Raw genomic sequence first — 17,275 nt, forward strand, 5'->3', positions numbered from 1 at the left:
AACTGATGGACGACTGACGGGAGCTTTCTGTTGTTGGCACAGCACAGTTTCTGTGTCTGGCAGTTGCTTTTGCCCACTTTACTGGAACATTTCACTGCATATAGAGACCCGAGACATGGTGGGCAGAGCATCTCTGTGTCCAGGTGACGCTTCTCTCGCAAGAATTTGCTACTGTTATTTTTAGCTGTTGTAGACTCTTAGGGGAAATGTAACACTCATGAAATGTAACACTCATGGTAATGAAACTCTGTTTGTTCACTCTTGTTCAATTAAACATTAAAGCACAACATCAGTGTTAATGACACACAGGTCACAGAGTCTGTTCGCCTCATCAGTTGCTGAAGCAAGCCACATTAGAGTCACAATTTAAGGTGACATTCAGAGGTGGCATTGTATTTTTAGCAACTGATGAACTGCCAGTCCTTGAAGTATCAAAGGTATAACTCCCCATTGTCTAAGACTGTGAATGATACAGTAGCTTGGAGTATTATTAATTCATCTATTTCCTACACTGCTTATTCTTTTAGAGGTGTTGAGAAGCAGAACACCTTTTATTTACTTTTTAAGGACCACACACAAACTGGTGGAACTTGTAGAAGCACATGTATGTGATGAACATAACCACATACCCTAACCATAAAAAGCTTCATATATACACTGAATTAACTAAAGGTATTCAAATGCTTATTGACACAAATATCTAATTAGTCAATCAGCAGCTCGATGCATTTAGGCATGTAAATATGGTCAAGAAAGTCCAAACTGAGCAATGGAGAACAAAGGTAATTTCAGTGACTTTGAAGTTGGCATGGTTGTTAGTGCCAGACGAGCTGGTCTGATTACTTCAGAAACTGCTGATCTACTGAGATTTTCCCACATTACTCTCTCTAGGGTTTCGAGAGAATGGCCCCAAAACAGTGAAACTTTCCATTGAGCAGCAGTTCTCGAGTGAAAATACCTCGTTATTGTTAGATTAGAATGACCAGAATCCTTTGAGCTGATAGAAGGCCAGCAATAACTCAAGTAACCACTCATTACCACCAAGGTTGTACCAAGCCAAAACCACCAACCAACCAAAAGAGCATCTCTGAACACAACATACCAAACTTAAACACAACAGCAGGAGACCACACTGGGTACCAGTCTTCTAAGTACAGGAAACTGAGACTACAGATAGCATGGATGGACTGTCAGAAATGAACAGCAGAATATTTTTGATATATCTGATGTGTCTCAATTTCTGCTGCATCACTGAGTTAGTAGAATTTTTCCATAAACCACATGTTGTAATGGTTTTGGGCAAAATATTCTCATTAGACTTTTTCATCTTAATACCAATTGAGCTTTGTTTAAACACTATTGTTACTGGCCATGTCTATCCGTTTTTGACCACAGCATACCATCTACTGATGGCTGCTTCCTGCAGGAGTTCTCTATTCTCGCCTCCACTAGCATCACATCTTAATATCAGTATGGCTCAAATTATTGAGGAATGGTTTCCAGCGCCTTGTAAAACTATGCCACAAAGGATTAAGGCAGTTTTGAAGGCAAAAAGAAGTCCAGCCCAGTACAGCAAGGTGTAACTAATGAGGTGGCCGGTGAGTGTACTGTAGTCATCAGATCATTATTATTAGAATTTTGTCAATTAAATTATTGCTTCTACTGTTACTATAAAAGATACAATTACTGACCCTTGCATCAAACCTTTAAAGCATAATGAAACTATGTTAACAAATATGAATTTCTTAAATATGGGAGAACACACCACAGTGAGGCTCATCCTAGTATCCACCATGCTGGTAGTCTTAATGAGAATCCTCAATTTCATTCTCTGACCAGCAATTTAAAAAAAAAAAAAAAAAGCAGAAAACAATCCTATGAGCACTACTTTGAGTTGTATTTTTCTTTAGCTTTAGACATGACTGTCCTTTTGGGGGGATTACTGTAGTGTCTGAGCAGAGAGGGGAGGGCTGATGGTTATGTCATTGTTTGGACTGAGTGGGAACCTCCCATCACAGATGTCAAGTTGAACTGCACCCATGACACCCTATAAGGCTCAACAGTTACCGTGTCCCATCCCCGTTACACCTGCTCTGTGGGCTGAGCAGGACTGTACCCCTCTACACCAGCCAGGCTGAATATTTAGGGACAAACATATTTAAAATATCTGCCTCTGATAGCCGTAATTCCCCTTTTACTGTTGATATCAACACTATGTCAATATTGCACAATGTAGGCCTAATCCAAAAAGCTCTTAAACATGTAAGATGATTACAGAGCCGCTATAGTGATGTTGGACAGCTTACGTAACACACATATTTTCCTCTATCTCCTATATTTAATATGAGATATCCATACTTTGCACACAAGCTGTTGTCTTTTCTTTTCCGCCGTTCCCATTAGTTGTTCTTTTCCGCAGCCTCTGAAACTGCCTCTGCAGCCTGCCATAATCCCTGATCATGAATCCCTAACTCCCTGAGTAAACTGGTACTAGATGTGGCCGCAGATCCATGGTAACAAAATTCCACAGGGCATACCCTGGCTTTCCAGCGTTGCTGCTAAATCTCATCTGTTATCTCAGTAAACCTAAGCTTCTTCCGCTCATATGCCTCATCTGCTGCATCTTCTTATGGTGAAGGGAGTTCTGCCATGTGAAAAAATAGCCCACAGACTGCTGGACCAGAGTACTAAGAAAAATCTTGGTGCATGGCTGAAATTATAAACCACTGTAACTGTGACCTTTTTTTAAAGCACATCCTGCTTTTGACTATATTATGTTGTTTAAACATAATAGAACAGCACATGTGTAGGGTCAAAGTAATGCAGTATTCACTCGCTTCAAATATACTTAAAGGGTATGCTAAGTGTACCCTCTTGCACAGCAAACATCAGATATTATTTCTTGTTTCTTGTAGGAAAAAGGTCTGCTCTGATACAGTAAACCTTTTTTATCAGCCACAAAGTACGGTATACAGATATGCATTTTTTTCAACAGAGCAAGAAAGAGGAGGAAATGAAAGCGCATTACTAGGGTTTGCCTGTTCAGGTTTAAATTAAAAATTCAGAAGGCAGATAGGGGGGTGGAGGACACTGAGCATCATCGACTGAGCTTCAAAATGGGGCCAATCCTCCCGCTGACCCACAATTGGGTCAGTTTTGCCCTTGTTTCTTAAATATATAGAGGAGCAGCCTTAATTCCATGACTTATATTAGATGCTAGTGGCACTGATTTCAGGACTTCTGTTTTTTGTGGTCCAGCATCGCTCAAGTCAGATTGCATGTATTACATCTTTTCTTGCAGGTTTTCAAGGAAAGAGTTGTGAAGTTGACATAGATGCTTGTGCCCTGTCCAACAACACATGCCCACCAAATACTGAGTGTTTGGATCTCCCTTATGGGCTTGAGTATACCTGCTGTGTACCCTGTCCTCAGCACCTTCAGGTGTGTAAAAAAAATCTTGACGTGCTTTTTTTGTCCTCGTCTACTGTCTGCAAATATAAATAAGCTCACTTCTCAGTAATATCATTTTGTGGATTTGTTTTATTTTTTTTATGCTAGACAAAGTTTTGGATATAACTGCGACATATCTCGACAAACTAAAACTTCAGAAGGTGTGGGTTTCAGAGAGTCAGTGTTTTTTCTGAAATGGTGAATATTCTTTCATAATGGTTTTCTTTTATGAATAGAAGATTGGCACCAAGTGAAAATCCCTAAACATAGCAATCATCGGATGTTGCGGCTGCGCTGGTGACATTCGCTGTGCGAAAAATAAAAACAATAAAAAGCATAATGTTAACAGTTAGTTAACAGTGTAGTAAATCTTAGATTTTTTTTTTTTTTAATGCAGTTTCCATATATAGTACATAAGAAATTATGTTGGAGGAAAGCAACGCTGGAATTGTCTTTGGCAGGATTTTTGGATTGTGTTTGGCATGAACAACGTTTGCACATTTACAGAACTGAAAAGGCCACCTGATTTGGATGTATATGTTTGTATGTGTATATTATGTATGCGTAAACAGAGAAAGTGCTTCAGATGACAGATGGAGATGATCGCTCACTGTGTAGCAATGCTTGTGTTGGCCCTTGTACAGAAGTGCCATGATGCCTGTATTATAGACCTTTCCACAAGCAAGCTTTTCCCCTGCCCCTTTGTTTTTCCCCGGTGGCATCCACATGCTGGCAGGTGTACTTTTATTTCCTCTCGGGAGGTTTAGCCTTCAGTGACCATTGATCTTGTCTTGTATGACATGTAGCTGCTACATGGAATCCCGAGTGACCCCAGTATAAAGCATGAATCAGTATTCATGACTTTGTCGTGCTATTTTAATGAAGCTCATTTTCAGGGATCCAGGGGCAAGAAATGATTCGGAGAAAAAAAAGATGGTTATATTTTCTTTAATCTGAATAAGCTCAGCCCCATTTAAAATATCATACAAAATAAAAGAGTTGCACATGAAAGAGCATATCTTGTTTCATGATTTGTGTATCTAAAAACATCTATTTCCAATCAACAGCCTTGTGCCTTTGGAGGACGCTGTGTGTTAAATAACAGCAATGCTTATCGATGCATCTGTACCCCTGGATGGTCTGGGCAGGACTGCCGCGTAAATGTCAACGACTGTATTGAACATGGGTGTCAAAATGGAGGCACTTGTATGGATGAGATTGATGGTTACAGGTTAGTGTTCAAATCCTGATGGTCTTGGGGCTGTTCTGCCACCAGAATGTCAATGATTGTAAAAGCTGTTACATTTACTGCTCTTTTCCTTCAGGCTTGAAAGAATTCTTCTAACTCTATACAGTATTAAGAGATTCTCTTTGATCTGTTGCTAGCTGCCTTTGTCCTAGAGGATACACAGGCATCTACTGTGAAGAGGACATTGATTACTGTGTTGACCACCGCTGCTCTGAACATGGTTTTTGTCTGGACCAGCAGTATAACTTCACCTGCCGTTGCATGCTTGGATTCGAAGGACTGCTTTGCGAAGTGGAAATAAATGAGTGCCACAGCCTCCCTTGTTTAAATGGTGCCACCTGTGTGGACCTAATCAGTGATTATCGGTGCCACTGTCCCCCAGGATTTGAGGGTATGAGACCATCTGATGTGAATGCAGTGCTGTTTACAATCATTAATAGTACCAGTGACAGGAATATGAGGTTCTCGAGCAGTTTTTAGTGTGCTAATTATGGAACATATAATTAGCAAGTTTATCATAATTTTTAATGAGTAAAGCAATAAAATTACAATTTTATAGGCAGTCATGTTAAAGAGAAATTTTTTACATGACTCTTTGCAGTCCTGTGAAAAACGTTCCCCCTTACTGCATCCATGTAAATTAAGATGGTAAGTAACAGCAAGGGGGGATGAGGAAGTGTGTTTTACTGACTGATCATTAGTAATTGTGAACACCTCTATAATAATAGAAGGTCAAATGTGAGGCCATCTGTCCGAGACCCAAAGCTTGAAAGAAATTGGCTCGACCCAAACAACAGGGCAGTGATCCCAAGCACAGCAGCAAATCTGTGGCAGAAAGCAAAGAATCACTTAATCAAAGAATCAGCCATTCATGCAGCTTTGTGTTAACAAGACCAGCAAACAGCCAAAACTTCAGCTTTAATAAAGTTGCCTAATAAAGTGTCCTCAAATGATGTACTTACTTTTTCACAGGACTTCTTTGAGTTTTCTTAATCTTTTTCCCCCCACTTTATCTATATATGGTCTACATCTTGCTGCCTTCACCGAATTACTTTTTTCCCATGTGTATCCGGTTCCATTCCAACTTTTCATTATATCACTAAGCACTGCAGAGTGAAAATAACTGTTAGCTAAATAACAAAAATGAAAAAGATTCAGAGTGTGAGGAAAAATCCTAGAAACATTCCTACAGAGTGTCAAACACACGCCTGATCACCTACATCAGAATTCCCTACAAAGGAGAGATTTGCAGCTTCTCATTTCAAGTTGTTGAATTGCACTTGTGCACTGGGGCTGCTGTCTCATATACTGCTGTTAGAAACCCTTGCTGTTAAGGGGCCTCTGAAGAAATGCTACGTGCATGGCTTATTGGCTTTGCAAGTGATGGTGCAGCTGCTGTGGTAGGTCAATAGAGAGGAGCAGCTAAACTCCTGTGTGAAAACATCAACCTTAACTTGACCGTCGTTCACTGCATCATTTGCTAGTTTGACATTCGGTTGGATCACCTGTATCTAAAGAGCAATACAAGAGATTAAGAATATCGCATCAGTGGTTTTATAATCTGAACACTCTAACAGCTCTCAGAGTATACATCACTGTGGTCCCTGAATTATTTGCATAAAGAGATAAACAAAAACAAAAAATTTTAAAGCTACTTCACCTATTACTTATTCAGTACCAACCTGATTTACAAGTGATGTGAATGTGTAAACAGCGGTGAATTAAAGTAAAATCAGTTAGCTAAGCTAATGGGGGCGGCTGATTTACTATTGAACTGGGTATACAATATCTAGTAGAGAATGTATGTGCAGGTACAGTCAGCAGATGCTTTAATTATCTGAGTACCTTACAGTACATGATTAAGGGAGTGCCTACCAGTGTATGGGGTCATGATGGTGAAAGTACAATTACCTTTGGTATAGACAGCCGTGCAGATAGACGAGCAGTGCCCGAGGATGTCTGGCTGTTAGTTCTCTGAGCTCTCTGGCTCACCGAGAACTAAGAGGGCTGAAATATTGCCAGAGGCCAGACCTGGCGCAGCTTTAAATTTGTCAGTAAAAATCTTTAATCAATTCCGTTCCTAACTCTTGCCCTCAGGATACTAAAACCAGGGCTACGGCATTTATGCATGCACGCAAGCAGCAACATGCTGAACACATAATCATTCAATCACATTTTAAGCCGCTAGAATCAGAAGTAATCAGCTGCCTCATGAAATAAAACCAGGTGCTGGTTTATTGATGTGATTCGAGGACAATAAGCAGAAATTTGTACTGCATATGTTCTGATTGTTGTTCTGGTTGCAAATATGAGTCACGTGTTGGACTTCACTGGAATAATTGTTAAACTGGCAGGCTGACAGTCACATCTGTGGTAGAGACATATTTAAAGTGTTTTGTTTTGTCCTGTAATACTGTATAAACCCCTGCAGGAAGGATCTGCTCTGAAAATGTAAATGATTGCTGGCCACAGCCTTGTCTAAATGGAGGTTCATGTATGGATCTGATAAATGACTTCATTTGTCACTGTCCAACTGGTAAGTATCGTCTACTTGTGTATAACTAAGTATGTTTATAAAAATATCATGCTATTAATTTTCTCTATCGTTTACCATGGGAATAGCTGAAATTTCTTGCAGTTACATCCAACTTCTTTCTTTGCTTCTCACTTTTTTGTTTAAAATGCACAAAGTTACCAGAGATCTTTGTTCTTCAGAAAGTTTCAATGCAAGAAAAAGGTTCTACCTGAGGCAACTATAAATTGGTATTGCAGATTGGGGTTACAAAAAATAACTGTTAGCATTTTAAAATTTACTTTTTATAACCACGGTTGAAACTGATTGCCAGTAAACCCAGAAAAAAGATACGGCCTTTCCTGTTTTGTAAAACACTGATTTGTCCACATATACAGTAATTCAGCTTCTGCTTACTGTAGGTGTGAGCTTGTTCTTTAATCAGGTTTTCCACATTTAGCATATTTATAACAAATGTTATAAGAATGGTCCATAATCAGTCCATGAGAGATGGAGGTGCTGTAGTCCTTCGAGAGCAGTGGTAATAAAATACTGATTCATTACTTGATTGCGCGTCAGAATGCCACAGCCAGGCCGCTTGGCATAACACGCCCAATGTCACATTGAACTGCAAACAATCACAATCCACAAAACAGGATTTACAGATAAATATTTGAAAATAAATCCCACAAAACATAGGTGCTGACCGGACAAGAAAAAACACTTTGGTGTTGAGCAGTAGGTCATTTTGCCCATTTTTTTCTTAATATATAAAATAGTAGAAAAGTTGTATACAATATGCAATTCAAGTCATTTTGGTTCATTTTTTTTTAAGCACCAAATCCCAACCACAGTTGCCTCAAGGCGCTGAATAAACAAATAAATAAACACATGTAGTTGAATTAAAAGTAACTTGAAACAGCGCCTGTTATACGTGTATTTTATGGCCTTGCGGATATTAAAAAATGCATCACTGTAAATAATCTGATCTTATTATTTTCTGCCTTTTTCTCAAATTAGATTTTGTCAAAAACAGAACACCAGTGTGTGAGTAATGGTTCCATTACGGTTATAATTTCACTGACAGATTTACAGACAGGTGCTTTTGATCACTTTATCCCGTGAGAAATTTAATTAGATAATCTGTCAAACATACATGCTTCCTACTACAAAAAGCACACAAAAAGAATCAGACAAGATCTCCTGTTTGTGTTCAAGTCCATTCCTGCCACCTTGTCTTGTTTGGAGCTACAGTCCATCATATATGTGTTTTCCAGTTTAGCTTGAATTGGGTGACAGTATTTAATTTTTTTTCCAAATGTATATGAAACAGAATTAGATTAGAAGAGTTGTAAAGATTATTCAATCAAGACTGGCCAGTCTTATAAATGTGGTTTTTTTAGAGACAGAAAAAAAAGTTTAAGCTGCATCTAGATGGGTAAACACACACACTGATTGGCAGTTGTGCTCATTTGTTGATCGCAGCTGTATTTCCTGGGGGATTCCCAAGTTCTGTGAAGATGGTACTTGTTTAACTCAGCAACTGCCCACATTCTGAAGATATAATATTTTAGTTAAGAAGAAATAGCAAAATAATATTGCAATACAGCACTGACGTCTCGCTGTTCCAATTTAAAAAAAAAAAAAAGTGCACCAAATTTTAAGGAATTGAGAATGTTGTAAAATAAACCAAGGTGTAAATGTGCAAGACCTAAACTGATTCATACAAATGCAGCTAGTTGGATTATTAACATTTAACATGAACTAAAGGCTAAATGGTGTTATGGCAGATTACCTGAATTGAATTGTGTATGAACTCAGTGACCACTTTGTTGGATGCACCTTGCTAGTACCTGACATTTAAGTACAACAAACTTATTCAAGAAAGCAGTTTGAGATGATTTGAGCTTTGTGACATGACGTACATATTAGAAAGAAAATGGTCAAAAGTATTTATATTTTGGGTAGTATAAGAGATTTATTAAATTATAAAACAATGCGTATTTTATATTTTTCTTTGTTTTTTTCATATATCAACTATTGTGTTGAAGTTTGGGGGAATACATATGAGAATACCATAAAACCTTTAAACCTATTACAGAAGAAAGTTATACGAATAATTCATAATGTTAAATATAGAGAACATACAAACAAATTATTTATAGAATCAAAATTATTAAAATTAGGAGATTTAGTGAAATTACGGACATTATTAATTATGTTTAAGGCTAAAAATAATATTTTGCCTTTTAAGTTACAAAGAGTATTTTTGATGTGTTCAAGGGGAGAAGAGAATAGAAGGAAATTTTATTTTAAACATCAGTTAGCCAGGACTACACAAAGATTAATGAGCACAACGGTTAGGGGTATAAGACTGTGGAATTCACTTCATTATAATTTAAAGAATTGTATAAATTTACAATGTTTTAAAAAGTGTTATATGTTTAAAACGATAACTCAGTATGAAGAATGCGAATGAATGTGATGTTGGTTTGGGATTCGACCGGAGAGAAATGTCAATATTAGTTGTTCCTGATTTTTGGTGCCCACCGGTGATATAAGTTCGATGGTAGATAGGGGGCAGGGTTTAATAAGAATATTTTCTTCTTCCTGCTCCTTTTCACACATGGTTGTTGTGTTTTGTTGACAGAAGATGTGGTTGTTTTGTTTGATTTGTAGTACCAAGTGTGAAATAAATAAAAATGAAATGAAATGAAATGACGTGATATTCTGCTTCAAATAGCCATTGGAAGATGGAAACAATGTGACCATAAAGGGATGGGTGTGGTTTAAAAGATCATCAGTTGGTATTAAGGGTCTCAATCTGTGCCAAGAAAATATTCCACACACCACTGCCTACAAGCCAAAAATGGATCTATGCTTACACCCTACCATTTGGTTGTCTGAACAGAAACTGACACTTACCAGACACGGCAACCTTTTTTCTAATTTTCTGTTGTGCAGTTTTGGTGAGCCTGTATGAATTGTAGCCTCAGTTTCCCGTTATCAGCTCACAGGAGTGGCACCCAGTGGATTGTGTGCTCAGTGAGGATCTTCTGCATACCTTGGTTCTAATGCATGGTTCTTTGGGTGACTTTGCCTGTCCTAGCAGCCTGACCATTCACCTCTGTCCTCTGACATGAACAAGGCACTTTCACCAAGAGAACTGCCGCTCTTTTTTTGGACCATTCTCTGTAAACTTTAGACCTGGCTGTGTATAAAATCCCAGTAGATCAGCAGTTTCTGAACTGCTCTGCCCATCTGGCTCCAACAACCTTGCCATGTTCAAAGTCATTTAATACACCTTTATTCTCGATTCCGATGTTCGGTTTGACGTTCAGCAGATCTTCTTGACCATGTCTACGTTCCTAAATGCATTGAATTCTTACCTTGTAATTGATTGGCTAATTAGATAGCTCTGAACAGTTATACCTAACAATGTGGCCAGAGAGTATAGTTTGTACTCTACCATGTTACCTAACAAGCAGATCATTAATGAAGGCTAAACCCAAAACTTACTCAATGTAAATGCGTGTTTCATTAGAATATCTTGTGGGTATGAATTTTGAAACCAGAAGAAATTTTTTATAATTTTTTTTCATTCATCTGAGGACTGAGCCACTAGTAGGTGTCAGATAGGATAGGGAGTCCCACTTGGAGATGGTGACACTGTAAATGTGACATTCCTTCATGCAACATTAACCTCAGAGTGAACTGCATGCACAATTGGTTATTAAACACTTCTGAAACACTCTGTTGGAGGCAATAGCTGTCCATTAACTAGCCAAGGTAATACATAATTTAATGGGGAAAAGGGGTAGTTGGAAGGTCATCAGATGTGCTGGTGGAAAGTAAGCTGGTCTGGATTCAGGTTACAGTCTAAAGAAAGTGAAGTCCACTTCTAGCTAAATGCATTACACAATCCAAGAGAACTGACGGCAACTTCACACAGATATTTGCGATGGAAATATAACTAGACTAGCACTATCATATTTTTTCAGTATTACTCCATATTAGTTTTGCCCATATTAAAAGGTGATCTATTTTAAGACTCTTCCCATTCATATTTATCTATTTTTGGAAACGTTTAATGCATACCAGTCTCCAAATCTGTCTGTTCTTTATTTGCAGCAGTAGATATTGACAGAGGTATCTATCAGTGACATGCAGATGTGCGTGTGTAGGGGTAGATAATGTGATATAGATCAGTCCGGTGTGGTAGGTCCCTGTCAATGATTCACTCAATTAGCATACTGCATAGTAGGTAGATTGCAAGGAGAAAAATCAATACGTCCATTAATCTGCTGAATAAAAGCTGTCTTTATCTAATAAAACATGCAGCCATAAAGGTGTGTTGCATTTTGTGTGTTTATGTATTCAATGCTTGTGCCTTGATTCCTCAAGGTTTTGCTGATTTTTGCTTTTGCATTGTTTCAGGGTTCAAGGGGAAAGATTGCTCTTTGGATATTGACCTTTGCTCGTTTGGAATGTGCAGTGAACATACATTAAAATGCACCAAGACCAAGGATGGACAGAATTTCTCTTGCACATGTGAAAGAGGTGAGCAAGTCTTTTAACAGGTTAAAAGTAAGCACACAAATCTGTGTTTTGCCTGCTTATTTGTCCACATATTTACAGTGAAAAAAATTACATAAAAATGAAATTGCCTCCACTGACTCACTGGTAAATTAAGCTTCGCAAATGTCAGTTCTCTGCAAATCATTATTTCATTAGAAAGATCATCACTTCATGCCTTACTTTACTGCAGAAAAATTTCTTCTTTTAGATCATATATTAAAATTTGCACCTACACTGATGCATTATGTTTTTTAAGTTCCAAACTGTCTGATAAAAAAAATGCTGATTTTCAAAGGATGATGTCACGGTTTCTTAAAAAAAAACCCCCAAAAACTTAATTTTGTTTGTGTGTCAGTCAAATCTCTTGGATTCCCTTCCATGTGGATGTCACTGTTATCACAGCATGTCGCTGCCAGAAGTGACAGGGATAAGACAAGAGTAAGTGGAAGGGGCTTGATCTCTAAGATACTCTGAAGCTTGCCAGGGTTATCCAGGCTTCAGAGACTTACAAGTCAGTAGCGTGTGTGAGTTTGGTGCTGTGTAAGTACACACAAGGGGAATCATGCAGTTTTTTTTTTCTGGATGCAGTTAGGGTACTTGGAATAATAAACATTTGCTAGCCATACCAGTCATAATTCAGCCAACACTAGTCCTCAGCAGCACCTCTATCTCTGCAAACGAATGGTTGTTACATAAAAGTCCATGTAACCTAATCAATAACCGTAACTTCATTACCCCCGTTGCATTTATGCTCGGCAGATGTCACAGTGAAGGATCGTGAGTGATTTCTTATGTAAATGCAAGCAACCTGCAGCTAGCTGCTCTCCCTAAAACACTTCTCAAGGGCAAGCTGTGAGGTGCTGTTTTGTTTAGATATTTCTTGTCGACAGTCTTGGCATCCATATTATCTAATGCTTTTGAGCCTAAGGTGTTGTAAAACATGTTACTCATGCCCCTCACTATACTCACTATCCCACGCTGCCAACTTTTTGACCTAATATTTAGTACATACGCTAAAGCACACCCATCCGTGGTCTGAGAATGAACTCAGATTGGTCGATTTTGCATGCAAATGTGTAATTTCTATATGAATAAAACATGAAAGTTGATTGGGAAATGTTTCATTTTGCACTGGCATTACATTAAGAGAGTTTAGTGAATGAAGTTATTTAACTCAGGATTGTAGAACACAGCAGCTGGGTTTGTTTTCTTCTGTTTCTCTTCGTTTTAACCCCGTGACTTTTATTGTGCAAACTTATAAACTTCTTTTCCTGCAGTAAGACAAATTCCTTGTCCTTTTAATCTTTGCTAAATTTCTAATTGTGAAGGTCATCTTCAGACCGTTACATTTGGATAACTGTGTGTGAAACATTGTGTACACTCAAACAACTACTCTGTGGCAGATAAGTGGGACATTAACCCACACACAGCTTGTGTAGCACCAGAAATAATGTGCTTAAAACACTGGCATGTTTCCTCTTTGTAATGGCCCGCGTGAGTGTGCTTACATGTGTGCGCTGATGCATGTTATTTGTTTTATGCGGTTCTCTTTGTGTATTGATTGACTTTGATCTTAAAAATCACTGGATTTGGCTTGTTTAATGTAATAAATCAGAAGGGCAATGACTGCCTCTTATTAAACATGATTAAATGATCCAGTGAGCTGAGTCTGCATGTGCCCAGCAAGTTCTTTGAATCAATACGAGCTTTGAAAACCAGCTTTTGTTTGTGAAAACAAAGTCATGCTGATCCTAATTGACTGAGAAATAAAACCAGCCAAAAAGGATTCAAATAACGCTTTTTTTTTTTTTCTTTCTTTCTTTCTACATATGCTGCAGGGTTTGGAGGGTCGTTTTGTGAAGTAAATCTTAATGAGTGCCAGTCAAACCCATGTCAGAATGGTGGCATTTGCGTGGATGGCATTGACATGTATCAGTGCTTATGCTCAGAGGGTAAGTTGTAATGCAATTATATGTCCCAAAAGTCAAGATAATATCATTATATTGCTTATTCAGACTTTGTTGGTTTTTAAGTGGGCAGTCAAGCAATTGCAGCCCTAAAGTTATAACCATGGTTTAAATGAAATAGCTATTCAGAAACACTTTTACATTCTTTTCTTTTTTCCATTTGGAGGTCGTTTTCTTATTCTTAGGGATAAATGGGCAAGCAGAGATGAAAAGACATTGACTTATTTTCACTGCAGCTGCGATTCAAGTGATTCGCGAAGCGAGGCTTTTTATTTTTTGCTACAAGGAAAACTCTTATAAAAGTATCCAGGTGACAAAATGAGGGCACCATCACCATTTGTGTACTTTACTGTAGACTGATACTTACTGTAAGACATAATACTTTGTTTAAACAGAATTGAATGTGGTAAAGAATTTTTCTTATTTCCTTTGTCGCTTCTTCTGCCTTTTTTAAAGTAGCCGAGCTCTAATTTCACAGTGATATCTACTTCAGTTTTAATCTCAAGAATCAAAACATCTGTAATAGTTTACTGTATTTTGAATAATTTTAGCAATTGCAACACATATTTTTTATCTACCTTACAGCAGTTTCTCCAAAATTCTCATCTTATGAGCTCATTAATGCATGAAATGAACTGAACCAACCCCTCCAGATTCCTCTCCCCTGCACAAAAAATCTTTTCACTATGTCAGAAGAATGCACGGTACATTCAGTAAGTTTATTGCTTTCAAGTGAACAGTGGAATTCTTGTGCATTGCATTGCAGCACAGACTCTCTTAGATCTATTGGATTTGTCCTGAACAAAAATGAAATAACTAGTGTTATCCACACAGGCCTTCACGGAATCTGCAAGGACTCAATTCCAGCATAACTACATAAGATTATTGTTCCCTGTCTCATTTGTCAGGATAGAATTTTGTCAAAATTGAAACGAAGCTAATAGAGCTAAGAGCAGAATTCAATTAAAATCTGTGTAAAGGTACTGTACTCTCCCCAACAGCTGTTTTTTTTTTTTTTTAACCATACAAAGCTGATTGCTAGCTTTACTCAGGATAATATTCAGTTAAACATTTTGAATCTCCTGGTTTGCAGTTCAAGGTTGGCAAGTATTTGCTGAGATTTCTCCGATCACATAAAATCATTCAATCAGAAATTGTCACGTGTGTCATTAGTGTAAAAGAAATAAATCACACCTATTTTTCCTGTAATTTCTTGGTCCGGTTGACATCTTACCTGTGAGACATACCTCTGATTAATCTGTGATTGTGGGTGAAGCCTGTTATGCATTTTTAATGAAGTCAGGATAATTGTCAAATTTTATGACTTGGAGAGAGGTGGAAATTGGTTCCATGGTCAGTTTGAGAAATGATGAGAATTTGACCTGCACCGATGGTGCTGATAGCCAAGCATTAGTCATGGGCCTCCTGTAGCTGCAGTGTGTGACAGTGCTAATGATAGTCATTTTGTAGCGTGACCACACGGTGGAATATATTTATGAGGGACTAAAATGTCAGAAATTGGCAGCATTCACTTTTACATGATGACTTCAACCTTTTAATTTTTTAAATATCAAATGTAGTGAGATAACTCAGAATTAACCACCATGAAAAAAAATCATAAACAGGTGAGCACGCAGAGTGAAAACATACATCTTATTTTCCTGTGGCACAGTGTATTCTCTACCTTGTTAACTTGTGGAAAAAGTCATGTAAAATTAGATGAAAGCCATAAATTGCTTTGGGTTGTAATTTATGGGTAATTAGTATCTTTTCAAGTCTGGTGTTTACTGACATTCACACACCATATCTGATATGTGATTTTTGCTTTTCTTTCCATACGAGGATTTAAGGGGCTGAACTGTGAAATCAACTATGATGAATGTGTCTGCACCAATAACTCCACATGTATTGACCTGGTTGCAGACTATGAGTGCATCTGTCCTGCGGGCTTTACTGGCGAGTTATCTGTGTTATCATTTTCACAGTGGGCCTTGATGAACATAGCCTAGTTCAATGAATGTTAAACAGCTATAACCATTAAAATATCTGGCTTTACTAATGTAAGAGTGTATCTAATTGATAATTAAAAATCCACACGTATAAGCTGAATATTGGATAAATCTGTCTACATATAGAACATGTGGTACAGAAATCCAAAACAGCACTTTATCCTCTTAATAAGCACAAAGTGCAAACATTTAAATTACTTTGGGTAATTTCCCTAACTAATACATGTTCATTTAGGTTTTTTAAATTAGGATATTAATGAAACTTTCATTCCAACCCATATATGTTTAACAAAGAAAACCCAAACATATTTTTCAATAAACTATGTGTGCTTTCAGCGGTGAGAAAAAAAACTTGATAGACACTAAAAGTGCAAAGATATGGCAATTACACAGCATTATCTCCCCTACTGACTTCATTACTAAAACACACACTTCTCACTTTAATGGTCTTTCCTCGCTACAGTCAAATTCATTTGTGTGTCACCTTGTTGAGACGTTTCTGTACGTTTCCAGTCCTATCGTTCGTCATCACCTTGATAAATTAACAATCTTGTTAACAATGTTTACCTTTTCAGGAAAAAATTGTTCATTGTCCGACTCTCCGTGTACACCAGACCTCTGCAAAAATGGAGGAACCTGCTCCTACAGCTTGACTGGGGAAACGCAGTGCATTTGTCCGGCAGGTATTGAACGAGCCTTTACACAGCAGATTGGCATACATTTATTTAATCTTTGTTTTGACATATTGATCAGACGTACTCATTGCTCCAGTCACTAATCTATAAATGTTGAACAGTGGGCTTCATAAAAAATAGTATTAAGTTATTTAATCGATGTAGCCACACTGAGCATCACTTAATTAGACGCCCAATCCCTTTTGTAACTTCAGTCGTTAGTGCACATTAAAACATATCACTGTTGTTGTTTTCTGTGGAATAATCAACACATATTTTACCTCCAATTGAATATCATTAGAAGCCAATATACACATATTCAGATTGGTGAAAAGGCTGACTGTATGTTTTCCTGTACTATTTCTGAAGTCTCTCTTTGGCTTTATTGATATATACGCTGACTGGTTGAATTATGCAAGTCAGCAAGGACTAAAAATCCTGGCAATGACATATTTACATGAAATCACAATTCATGATTTTTGACAGATGTGGAACAGCTTACTGTACACAGCACATAGCATCAACCATGCCTTTGATCCCACCTCTTACAGGATACCTTGGCAAAGATTGCTCCTCATCGGTAAACCAATGTGTGTCAAATCCCTGCAACCCCGAGGGAACCATCCTCTGTGAAAAGCTGGAAAATACTTCTAGATGTGTGTGTCAACATGGGTACACTGGGCGGCACTGCAAAACACCTATAAACCACTGCGTTGATGGCCTGTGTCAACATGGTTCAGCGTGTGTCAATCTATCAGGAGGGTTCAAGTGTGATTGTTTACCAGGTGGGTTCATCACTCTGCAGGGGCTTGTTTCAGGTGCGGCATTTCCTTGAA

General features: G+C 37.9%; 1 protein-coding gene across 1 annotated transcript in view; it reads left to right on the forward strand.

The window, feature by feature from the left end:
* The window catches only part of eys (eyes shut homolog), a 124,738-nt gene that overhangs the window by 28,293 nt on the left and 79,170 nt on the right, over window positions 1-17,275 (forward strand). The window contains exons 10-17 of the mRNA XM_026190933.1: window positions 3,302-3,441; window positions 4,518-4,681; window positions 4,837-5,090; window positions 7,131-7,235; window positions 11,649-11,771; window positions 13,628-13,741; window positions 16,341-16,448; window positions 16,991-17,224. Coding sequence (XP_026046718.1) covers window positions 3,302-3,441; window positions 4,518-4,681; window positions 4,837-5,090; window positions 7,131-7,235; window positions 11,649-11,771; window positions 13,628-13,741; window positions 16,341-16,448; window positions 16,991-17,224 — 1,242 coding nt within the window. The remainder of the gene's footprint in view (window positions 1-3,301; window positions 3,442-4,517; window positions 4,682-4,836; window positions 5,091-7,130; window positions 7,236-11,648; window positions 11,772-13,627; window positions 13,742-16,340; window positions 16,449-16,990; window positions 17,225-17,275) is intronic.

This window comes from Astatotilapia calliptera, chromosome 13 (genome assembly GCF_900246225.1).
Source record: "Astatotilapia calliptera chromosome 13, fAstCal1.2, whole genome shotgun sequence".
Classification (NCBI taxonomy): Eukaryota; Metazoa; Chordata; class Actinopteri; order Cichliformes; family Cichlidae; genus Astatotilapia; species Astatotilapia calliptera.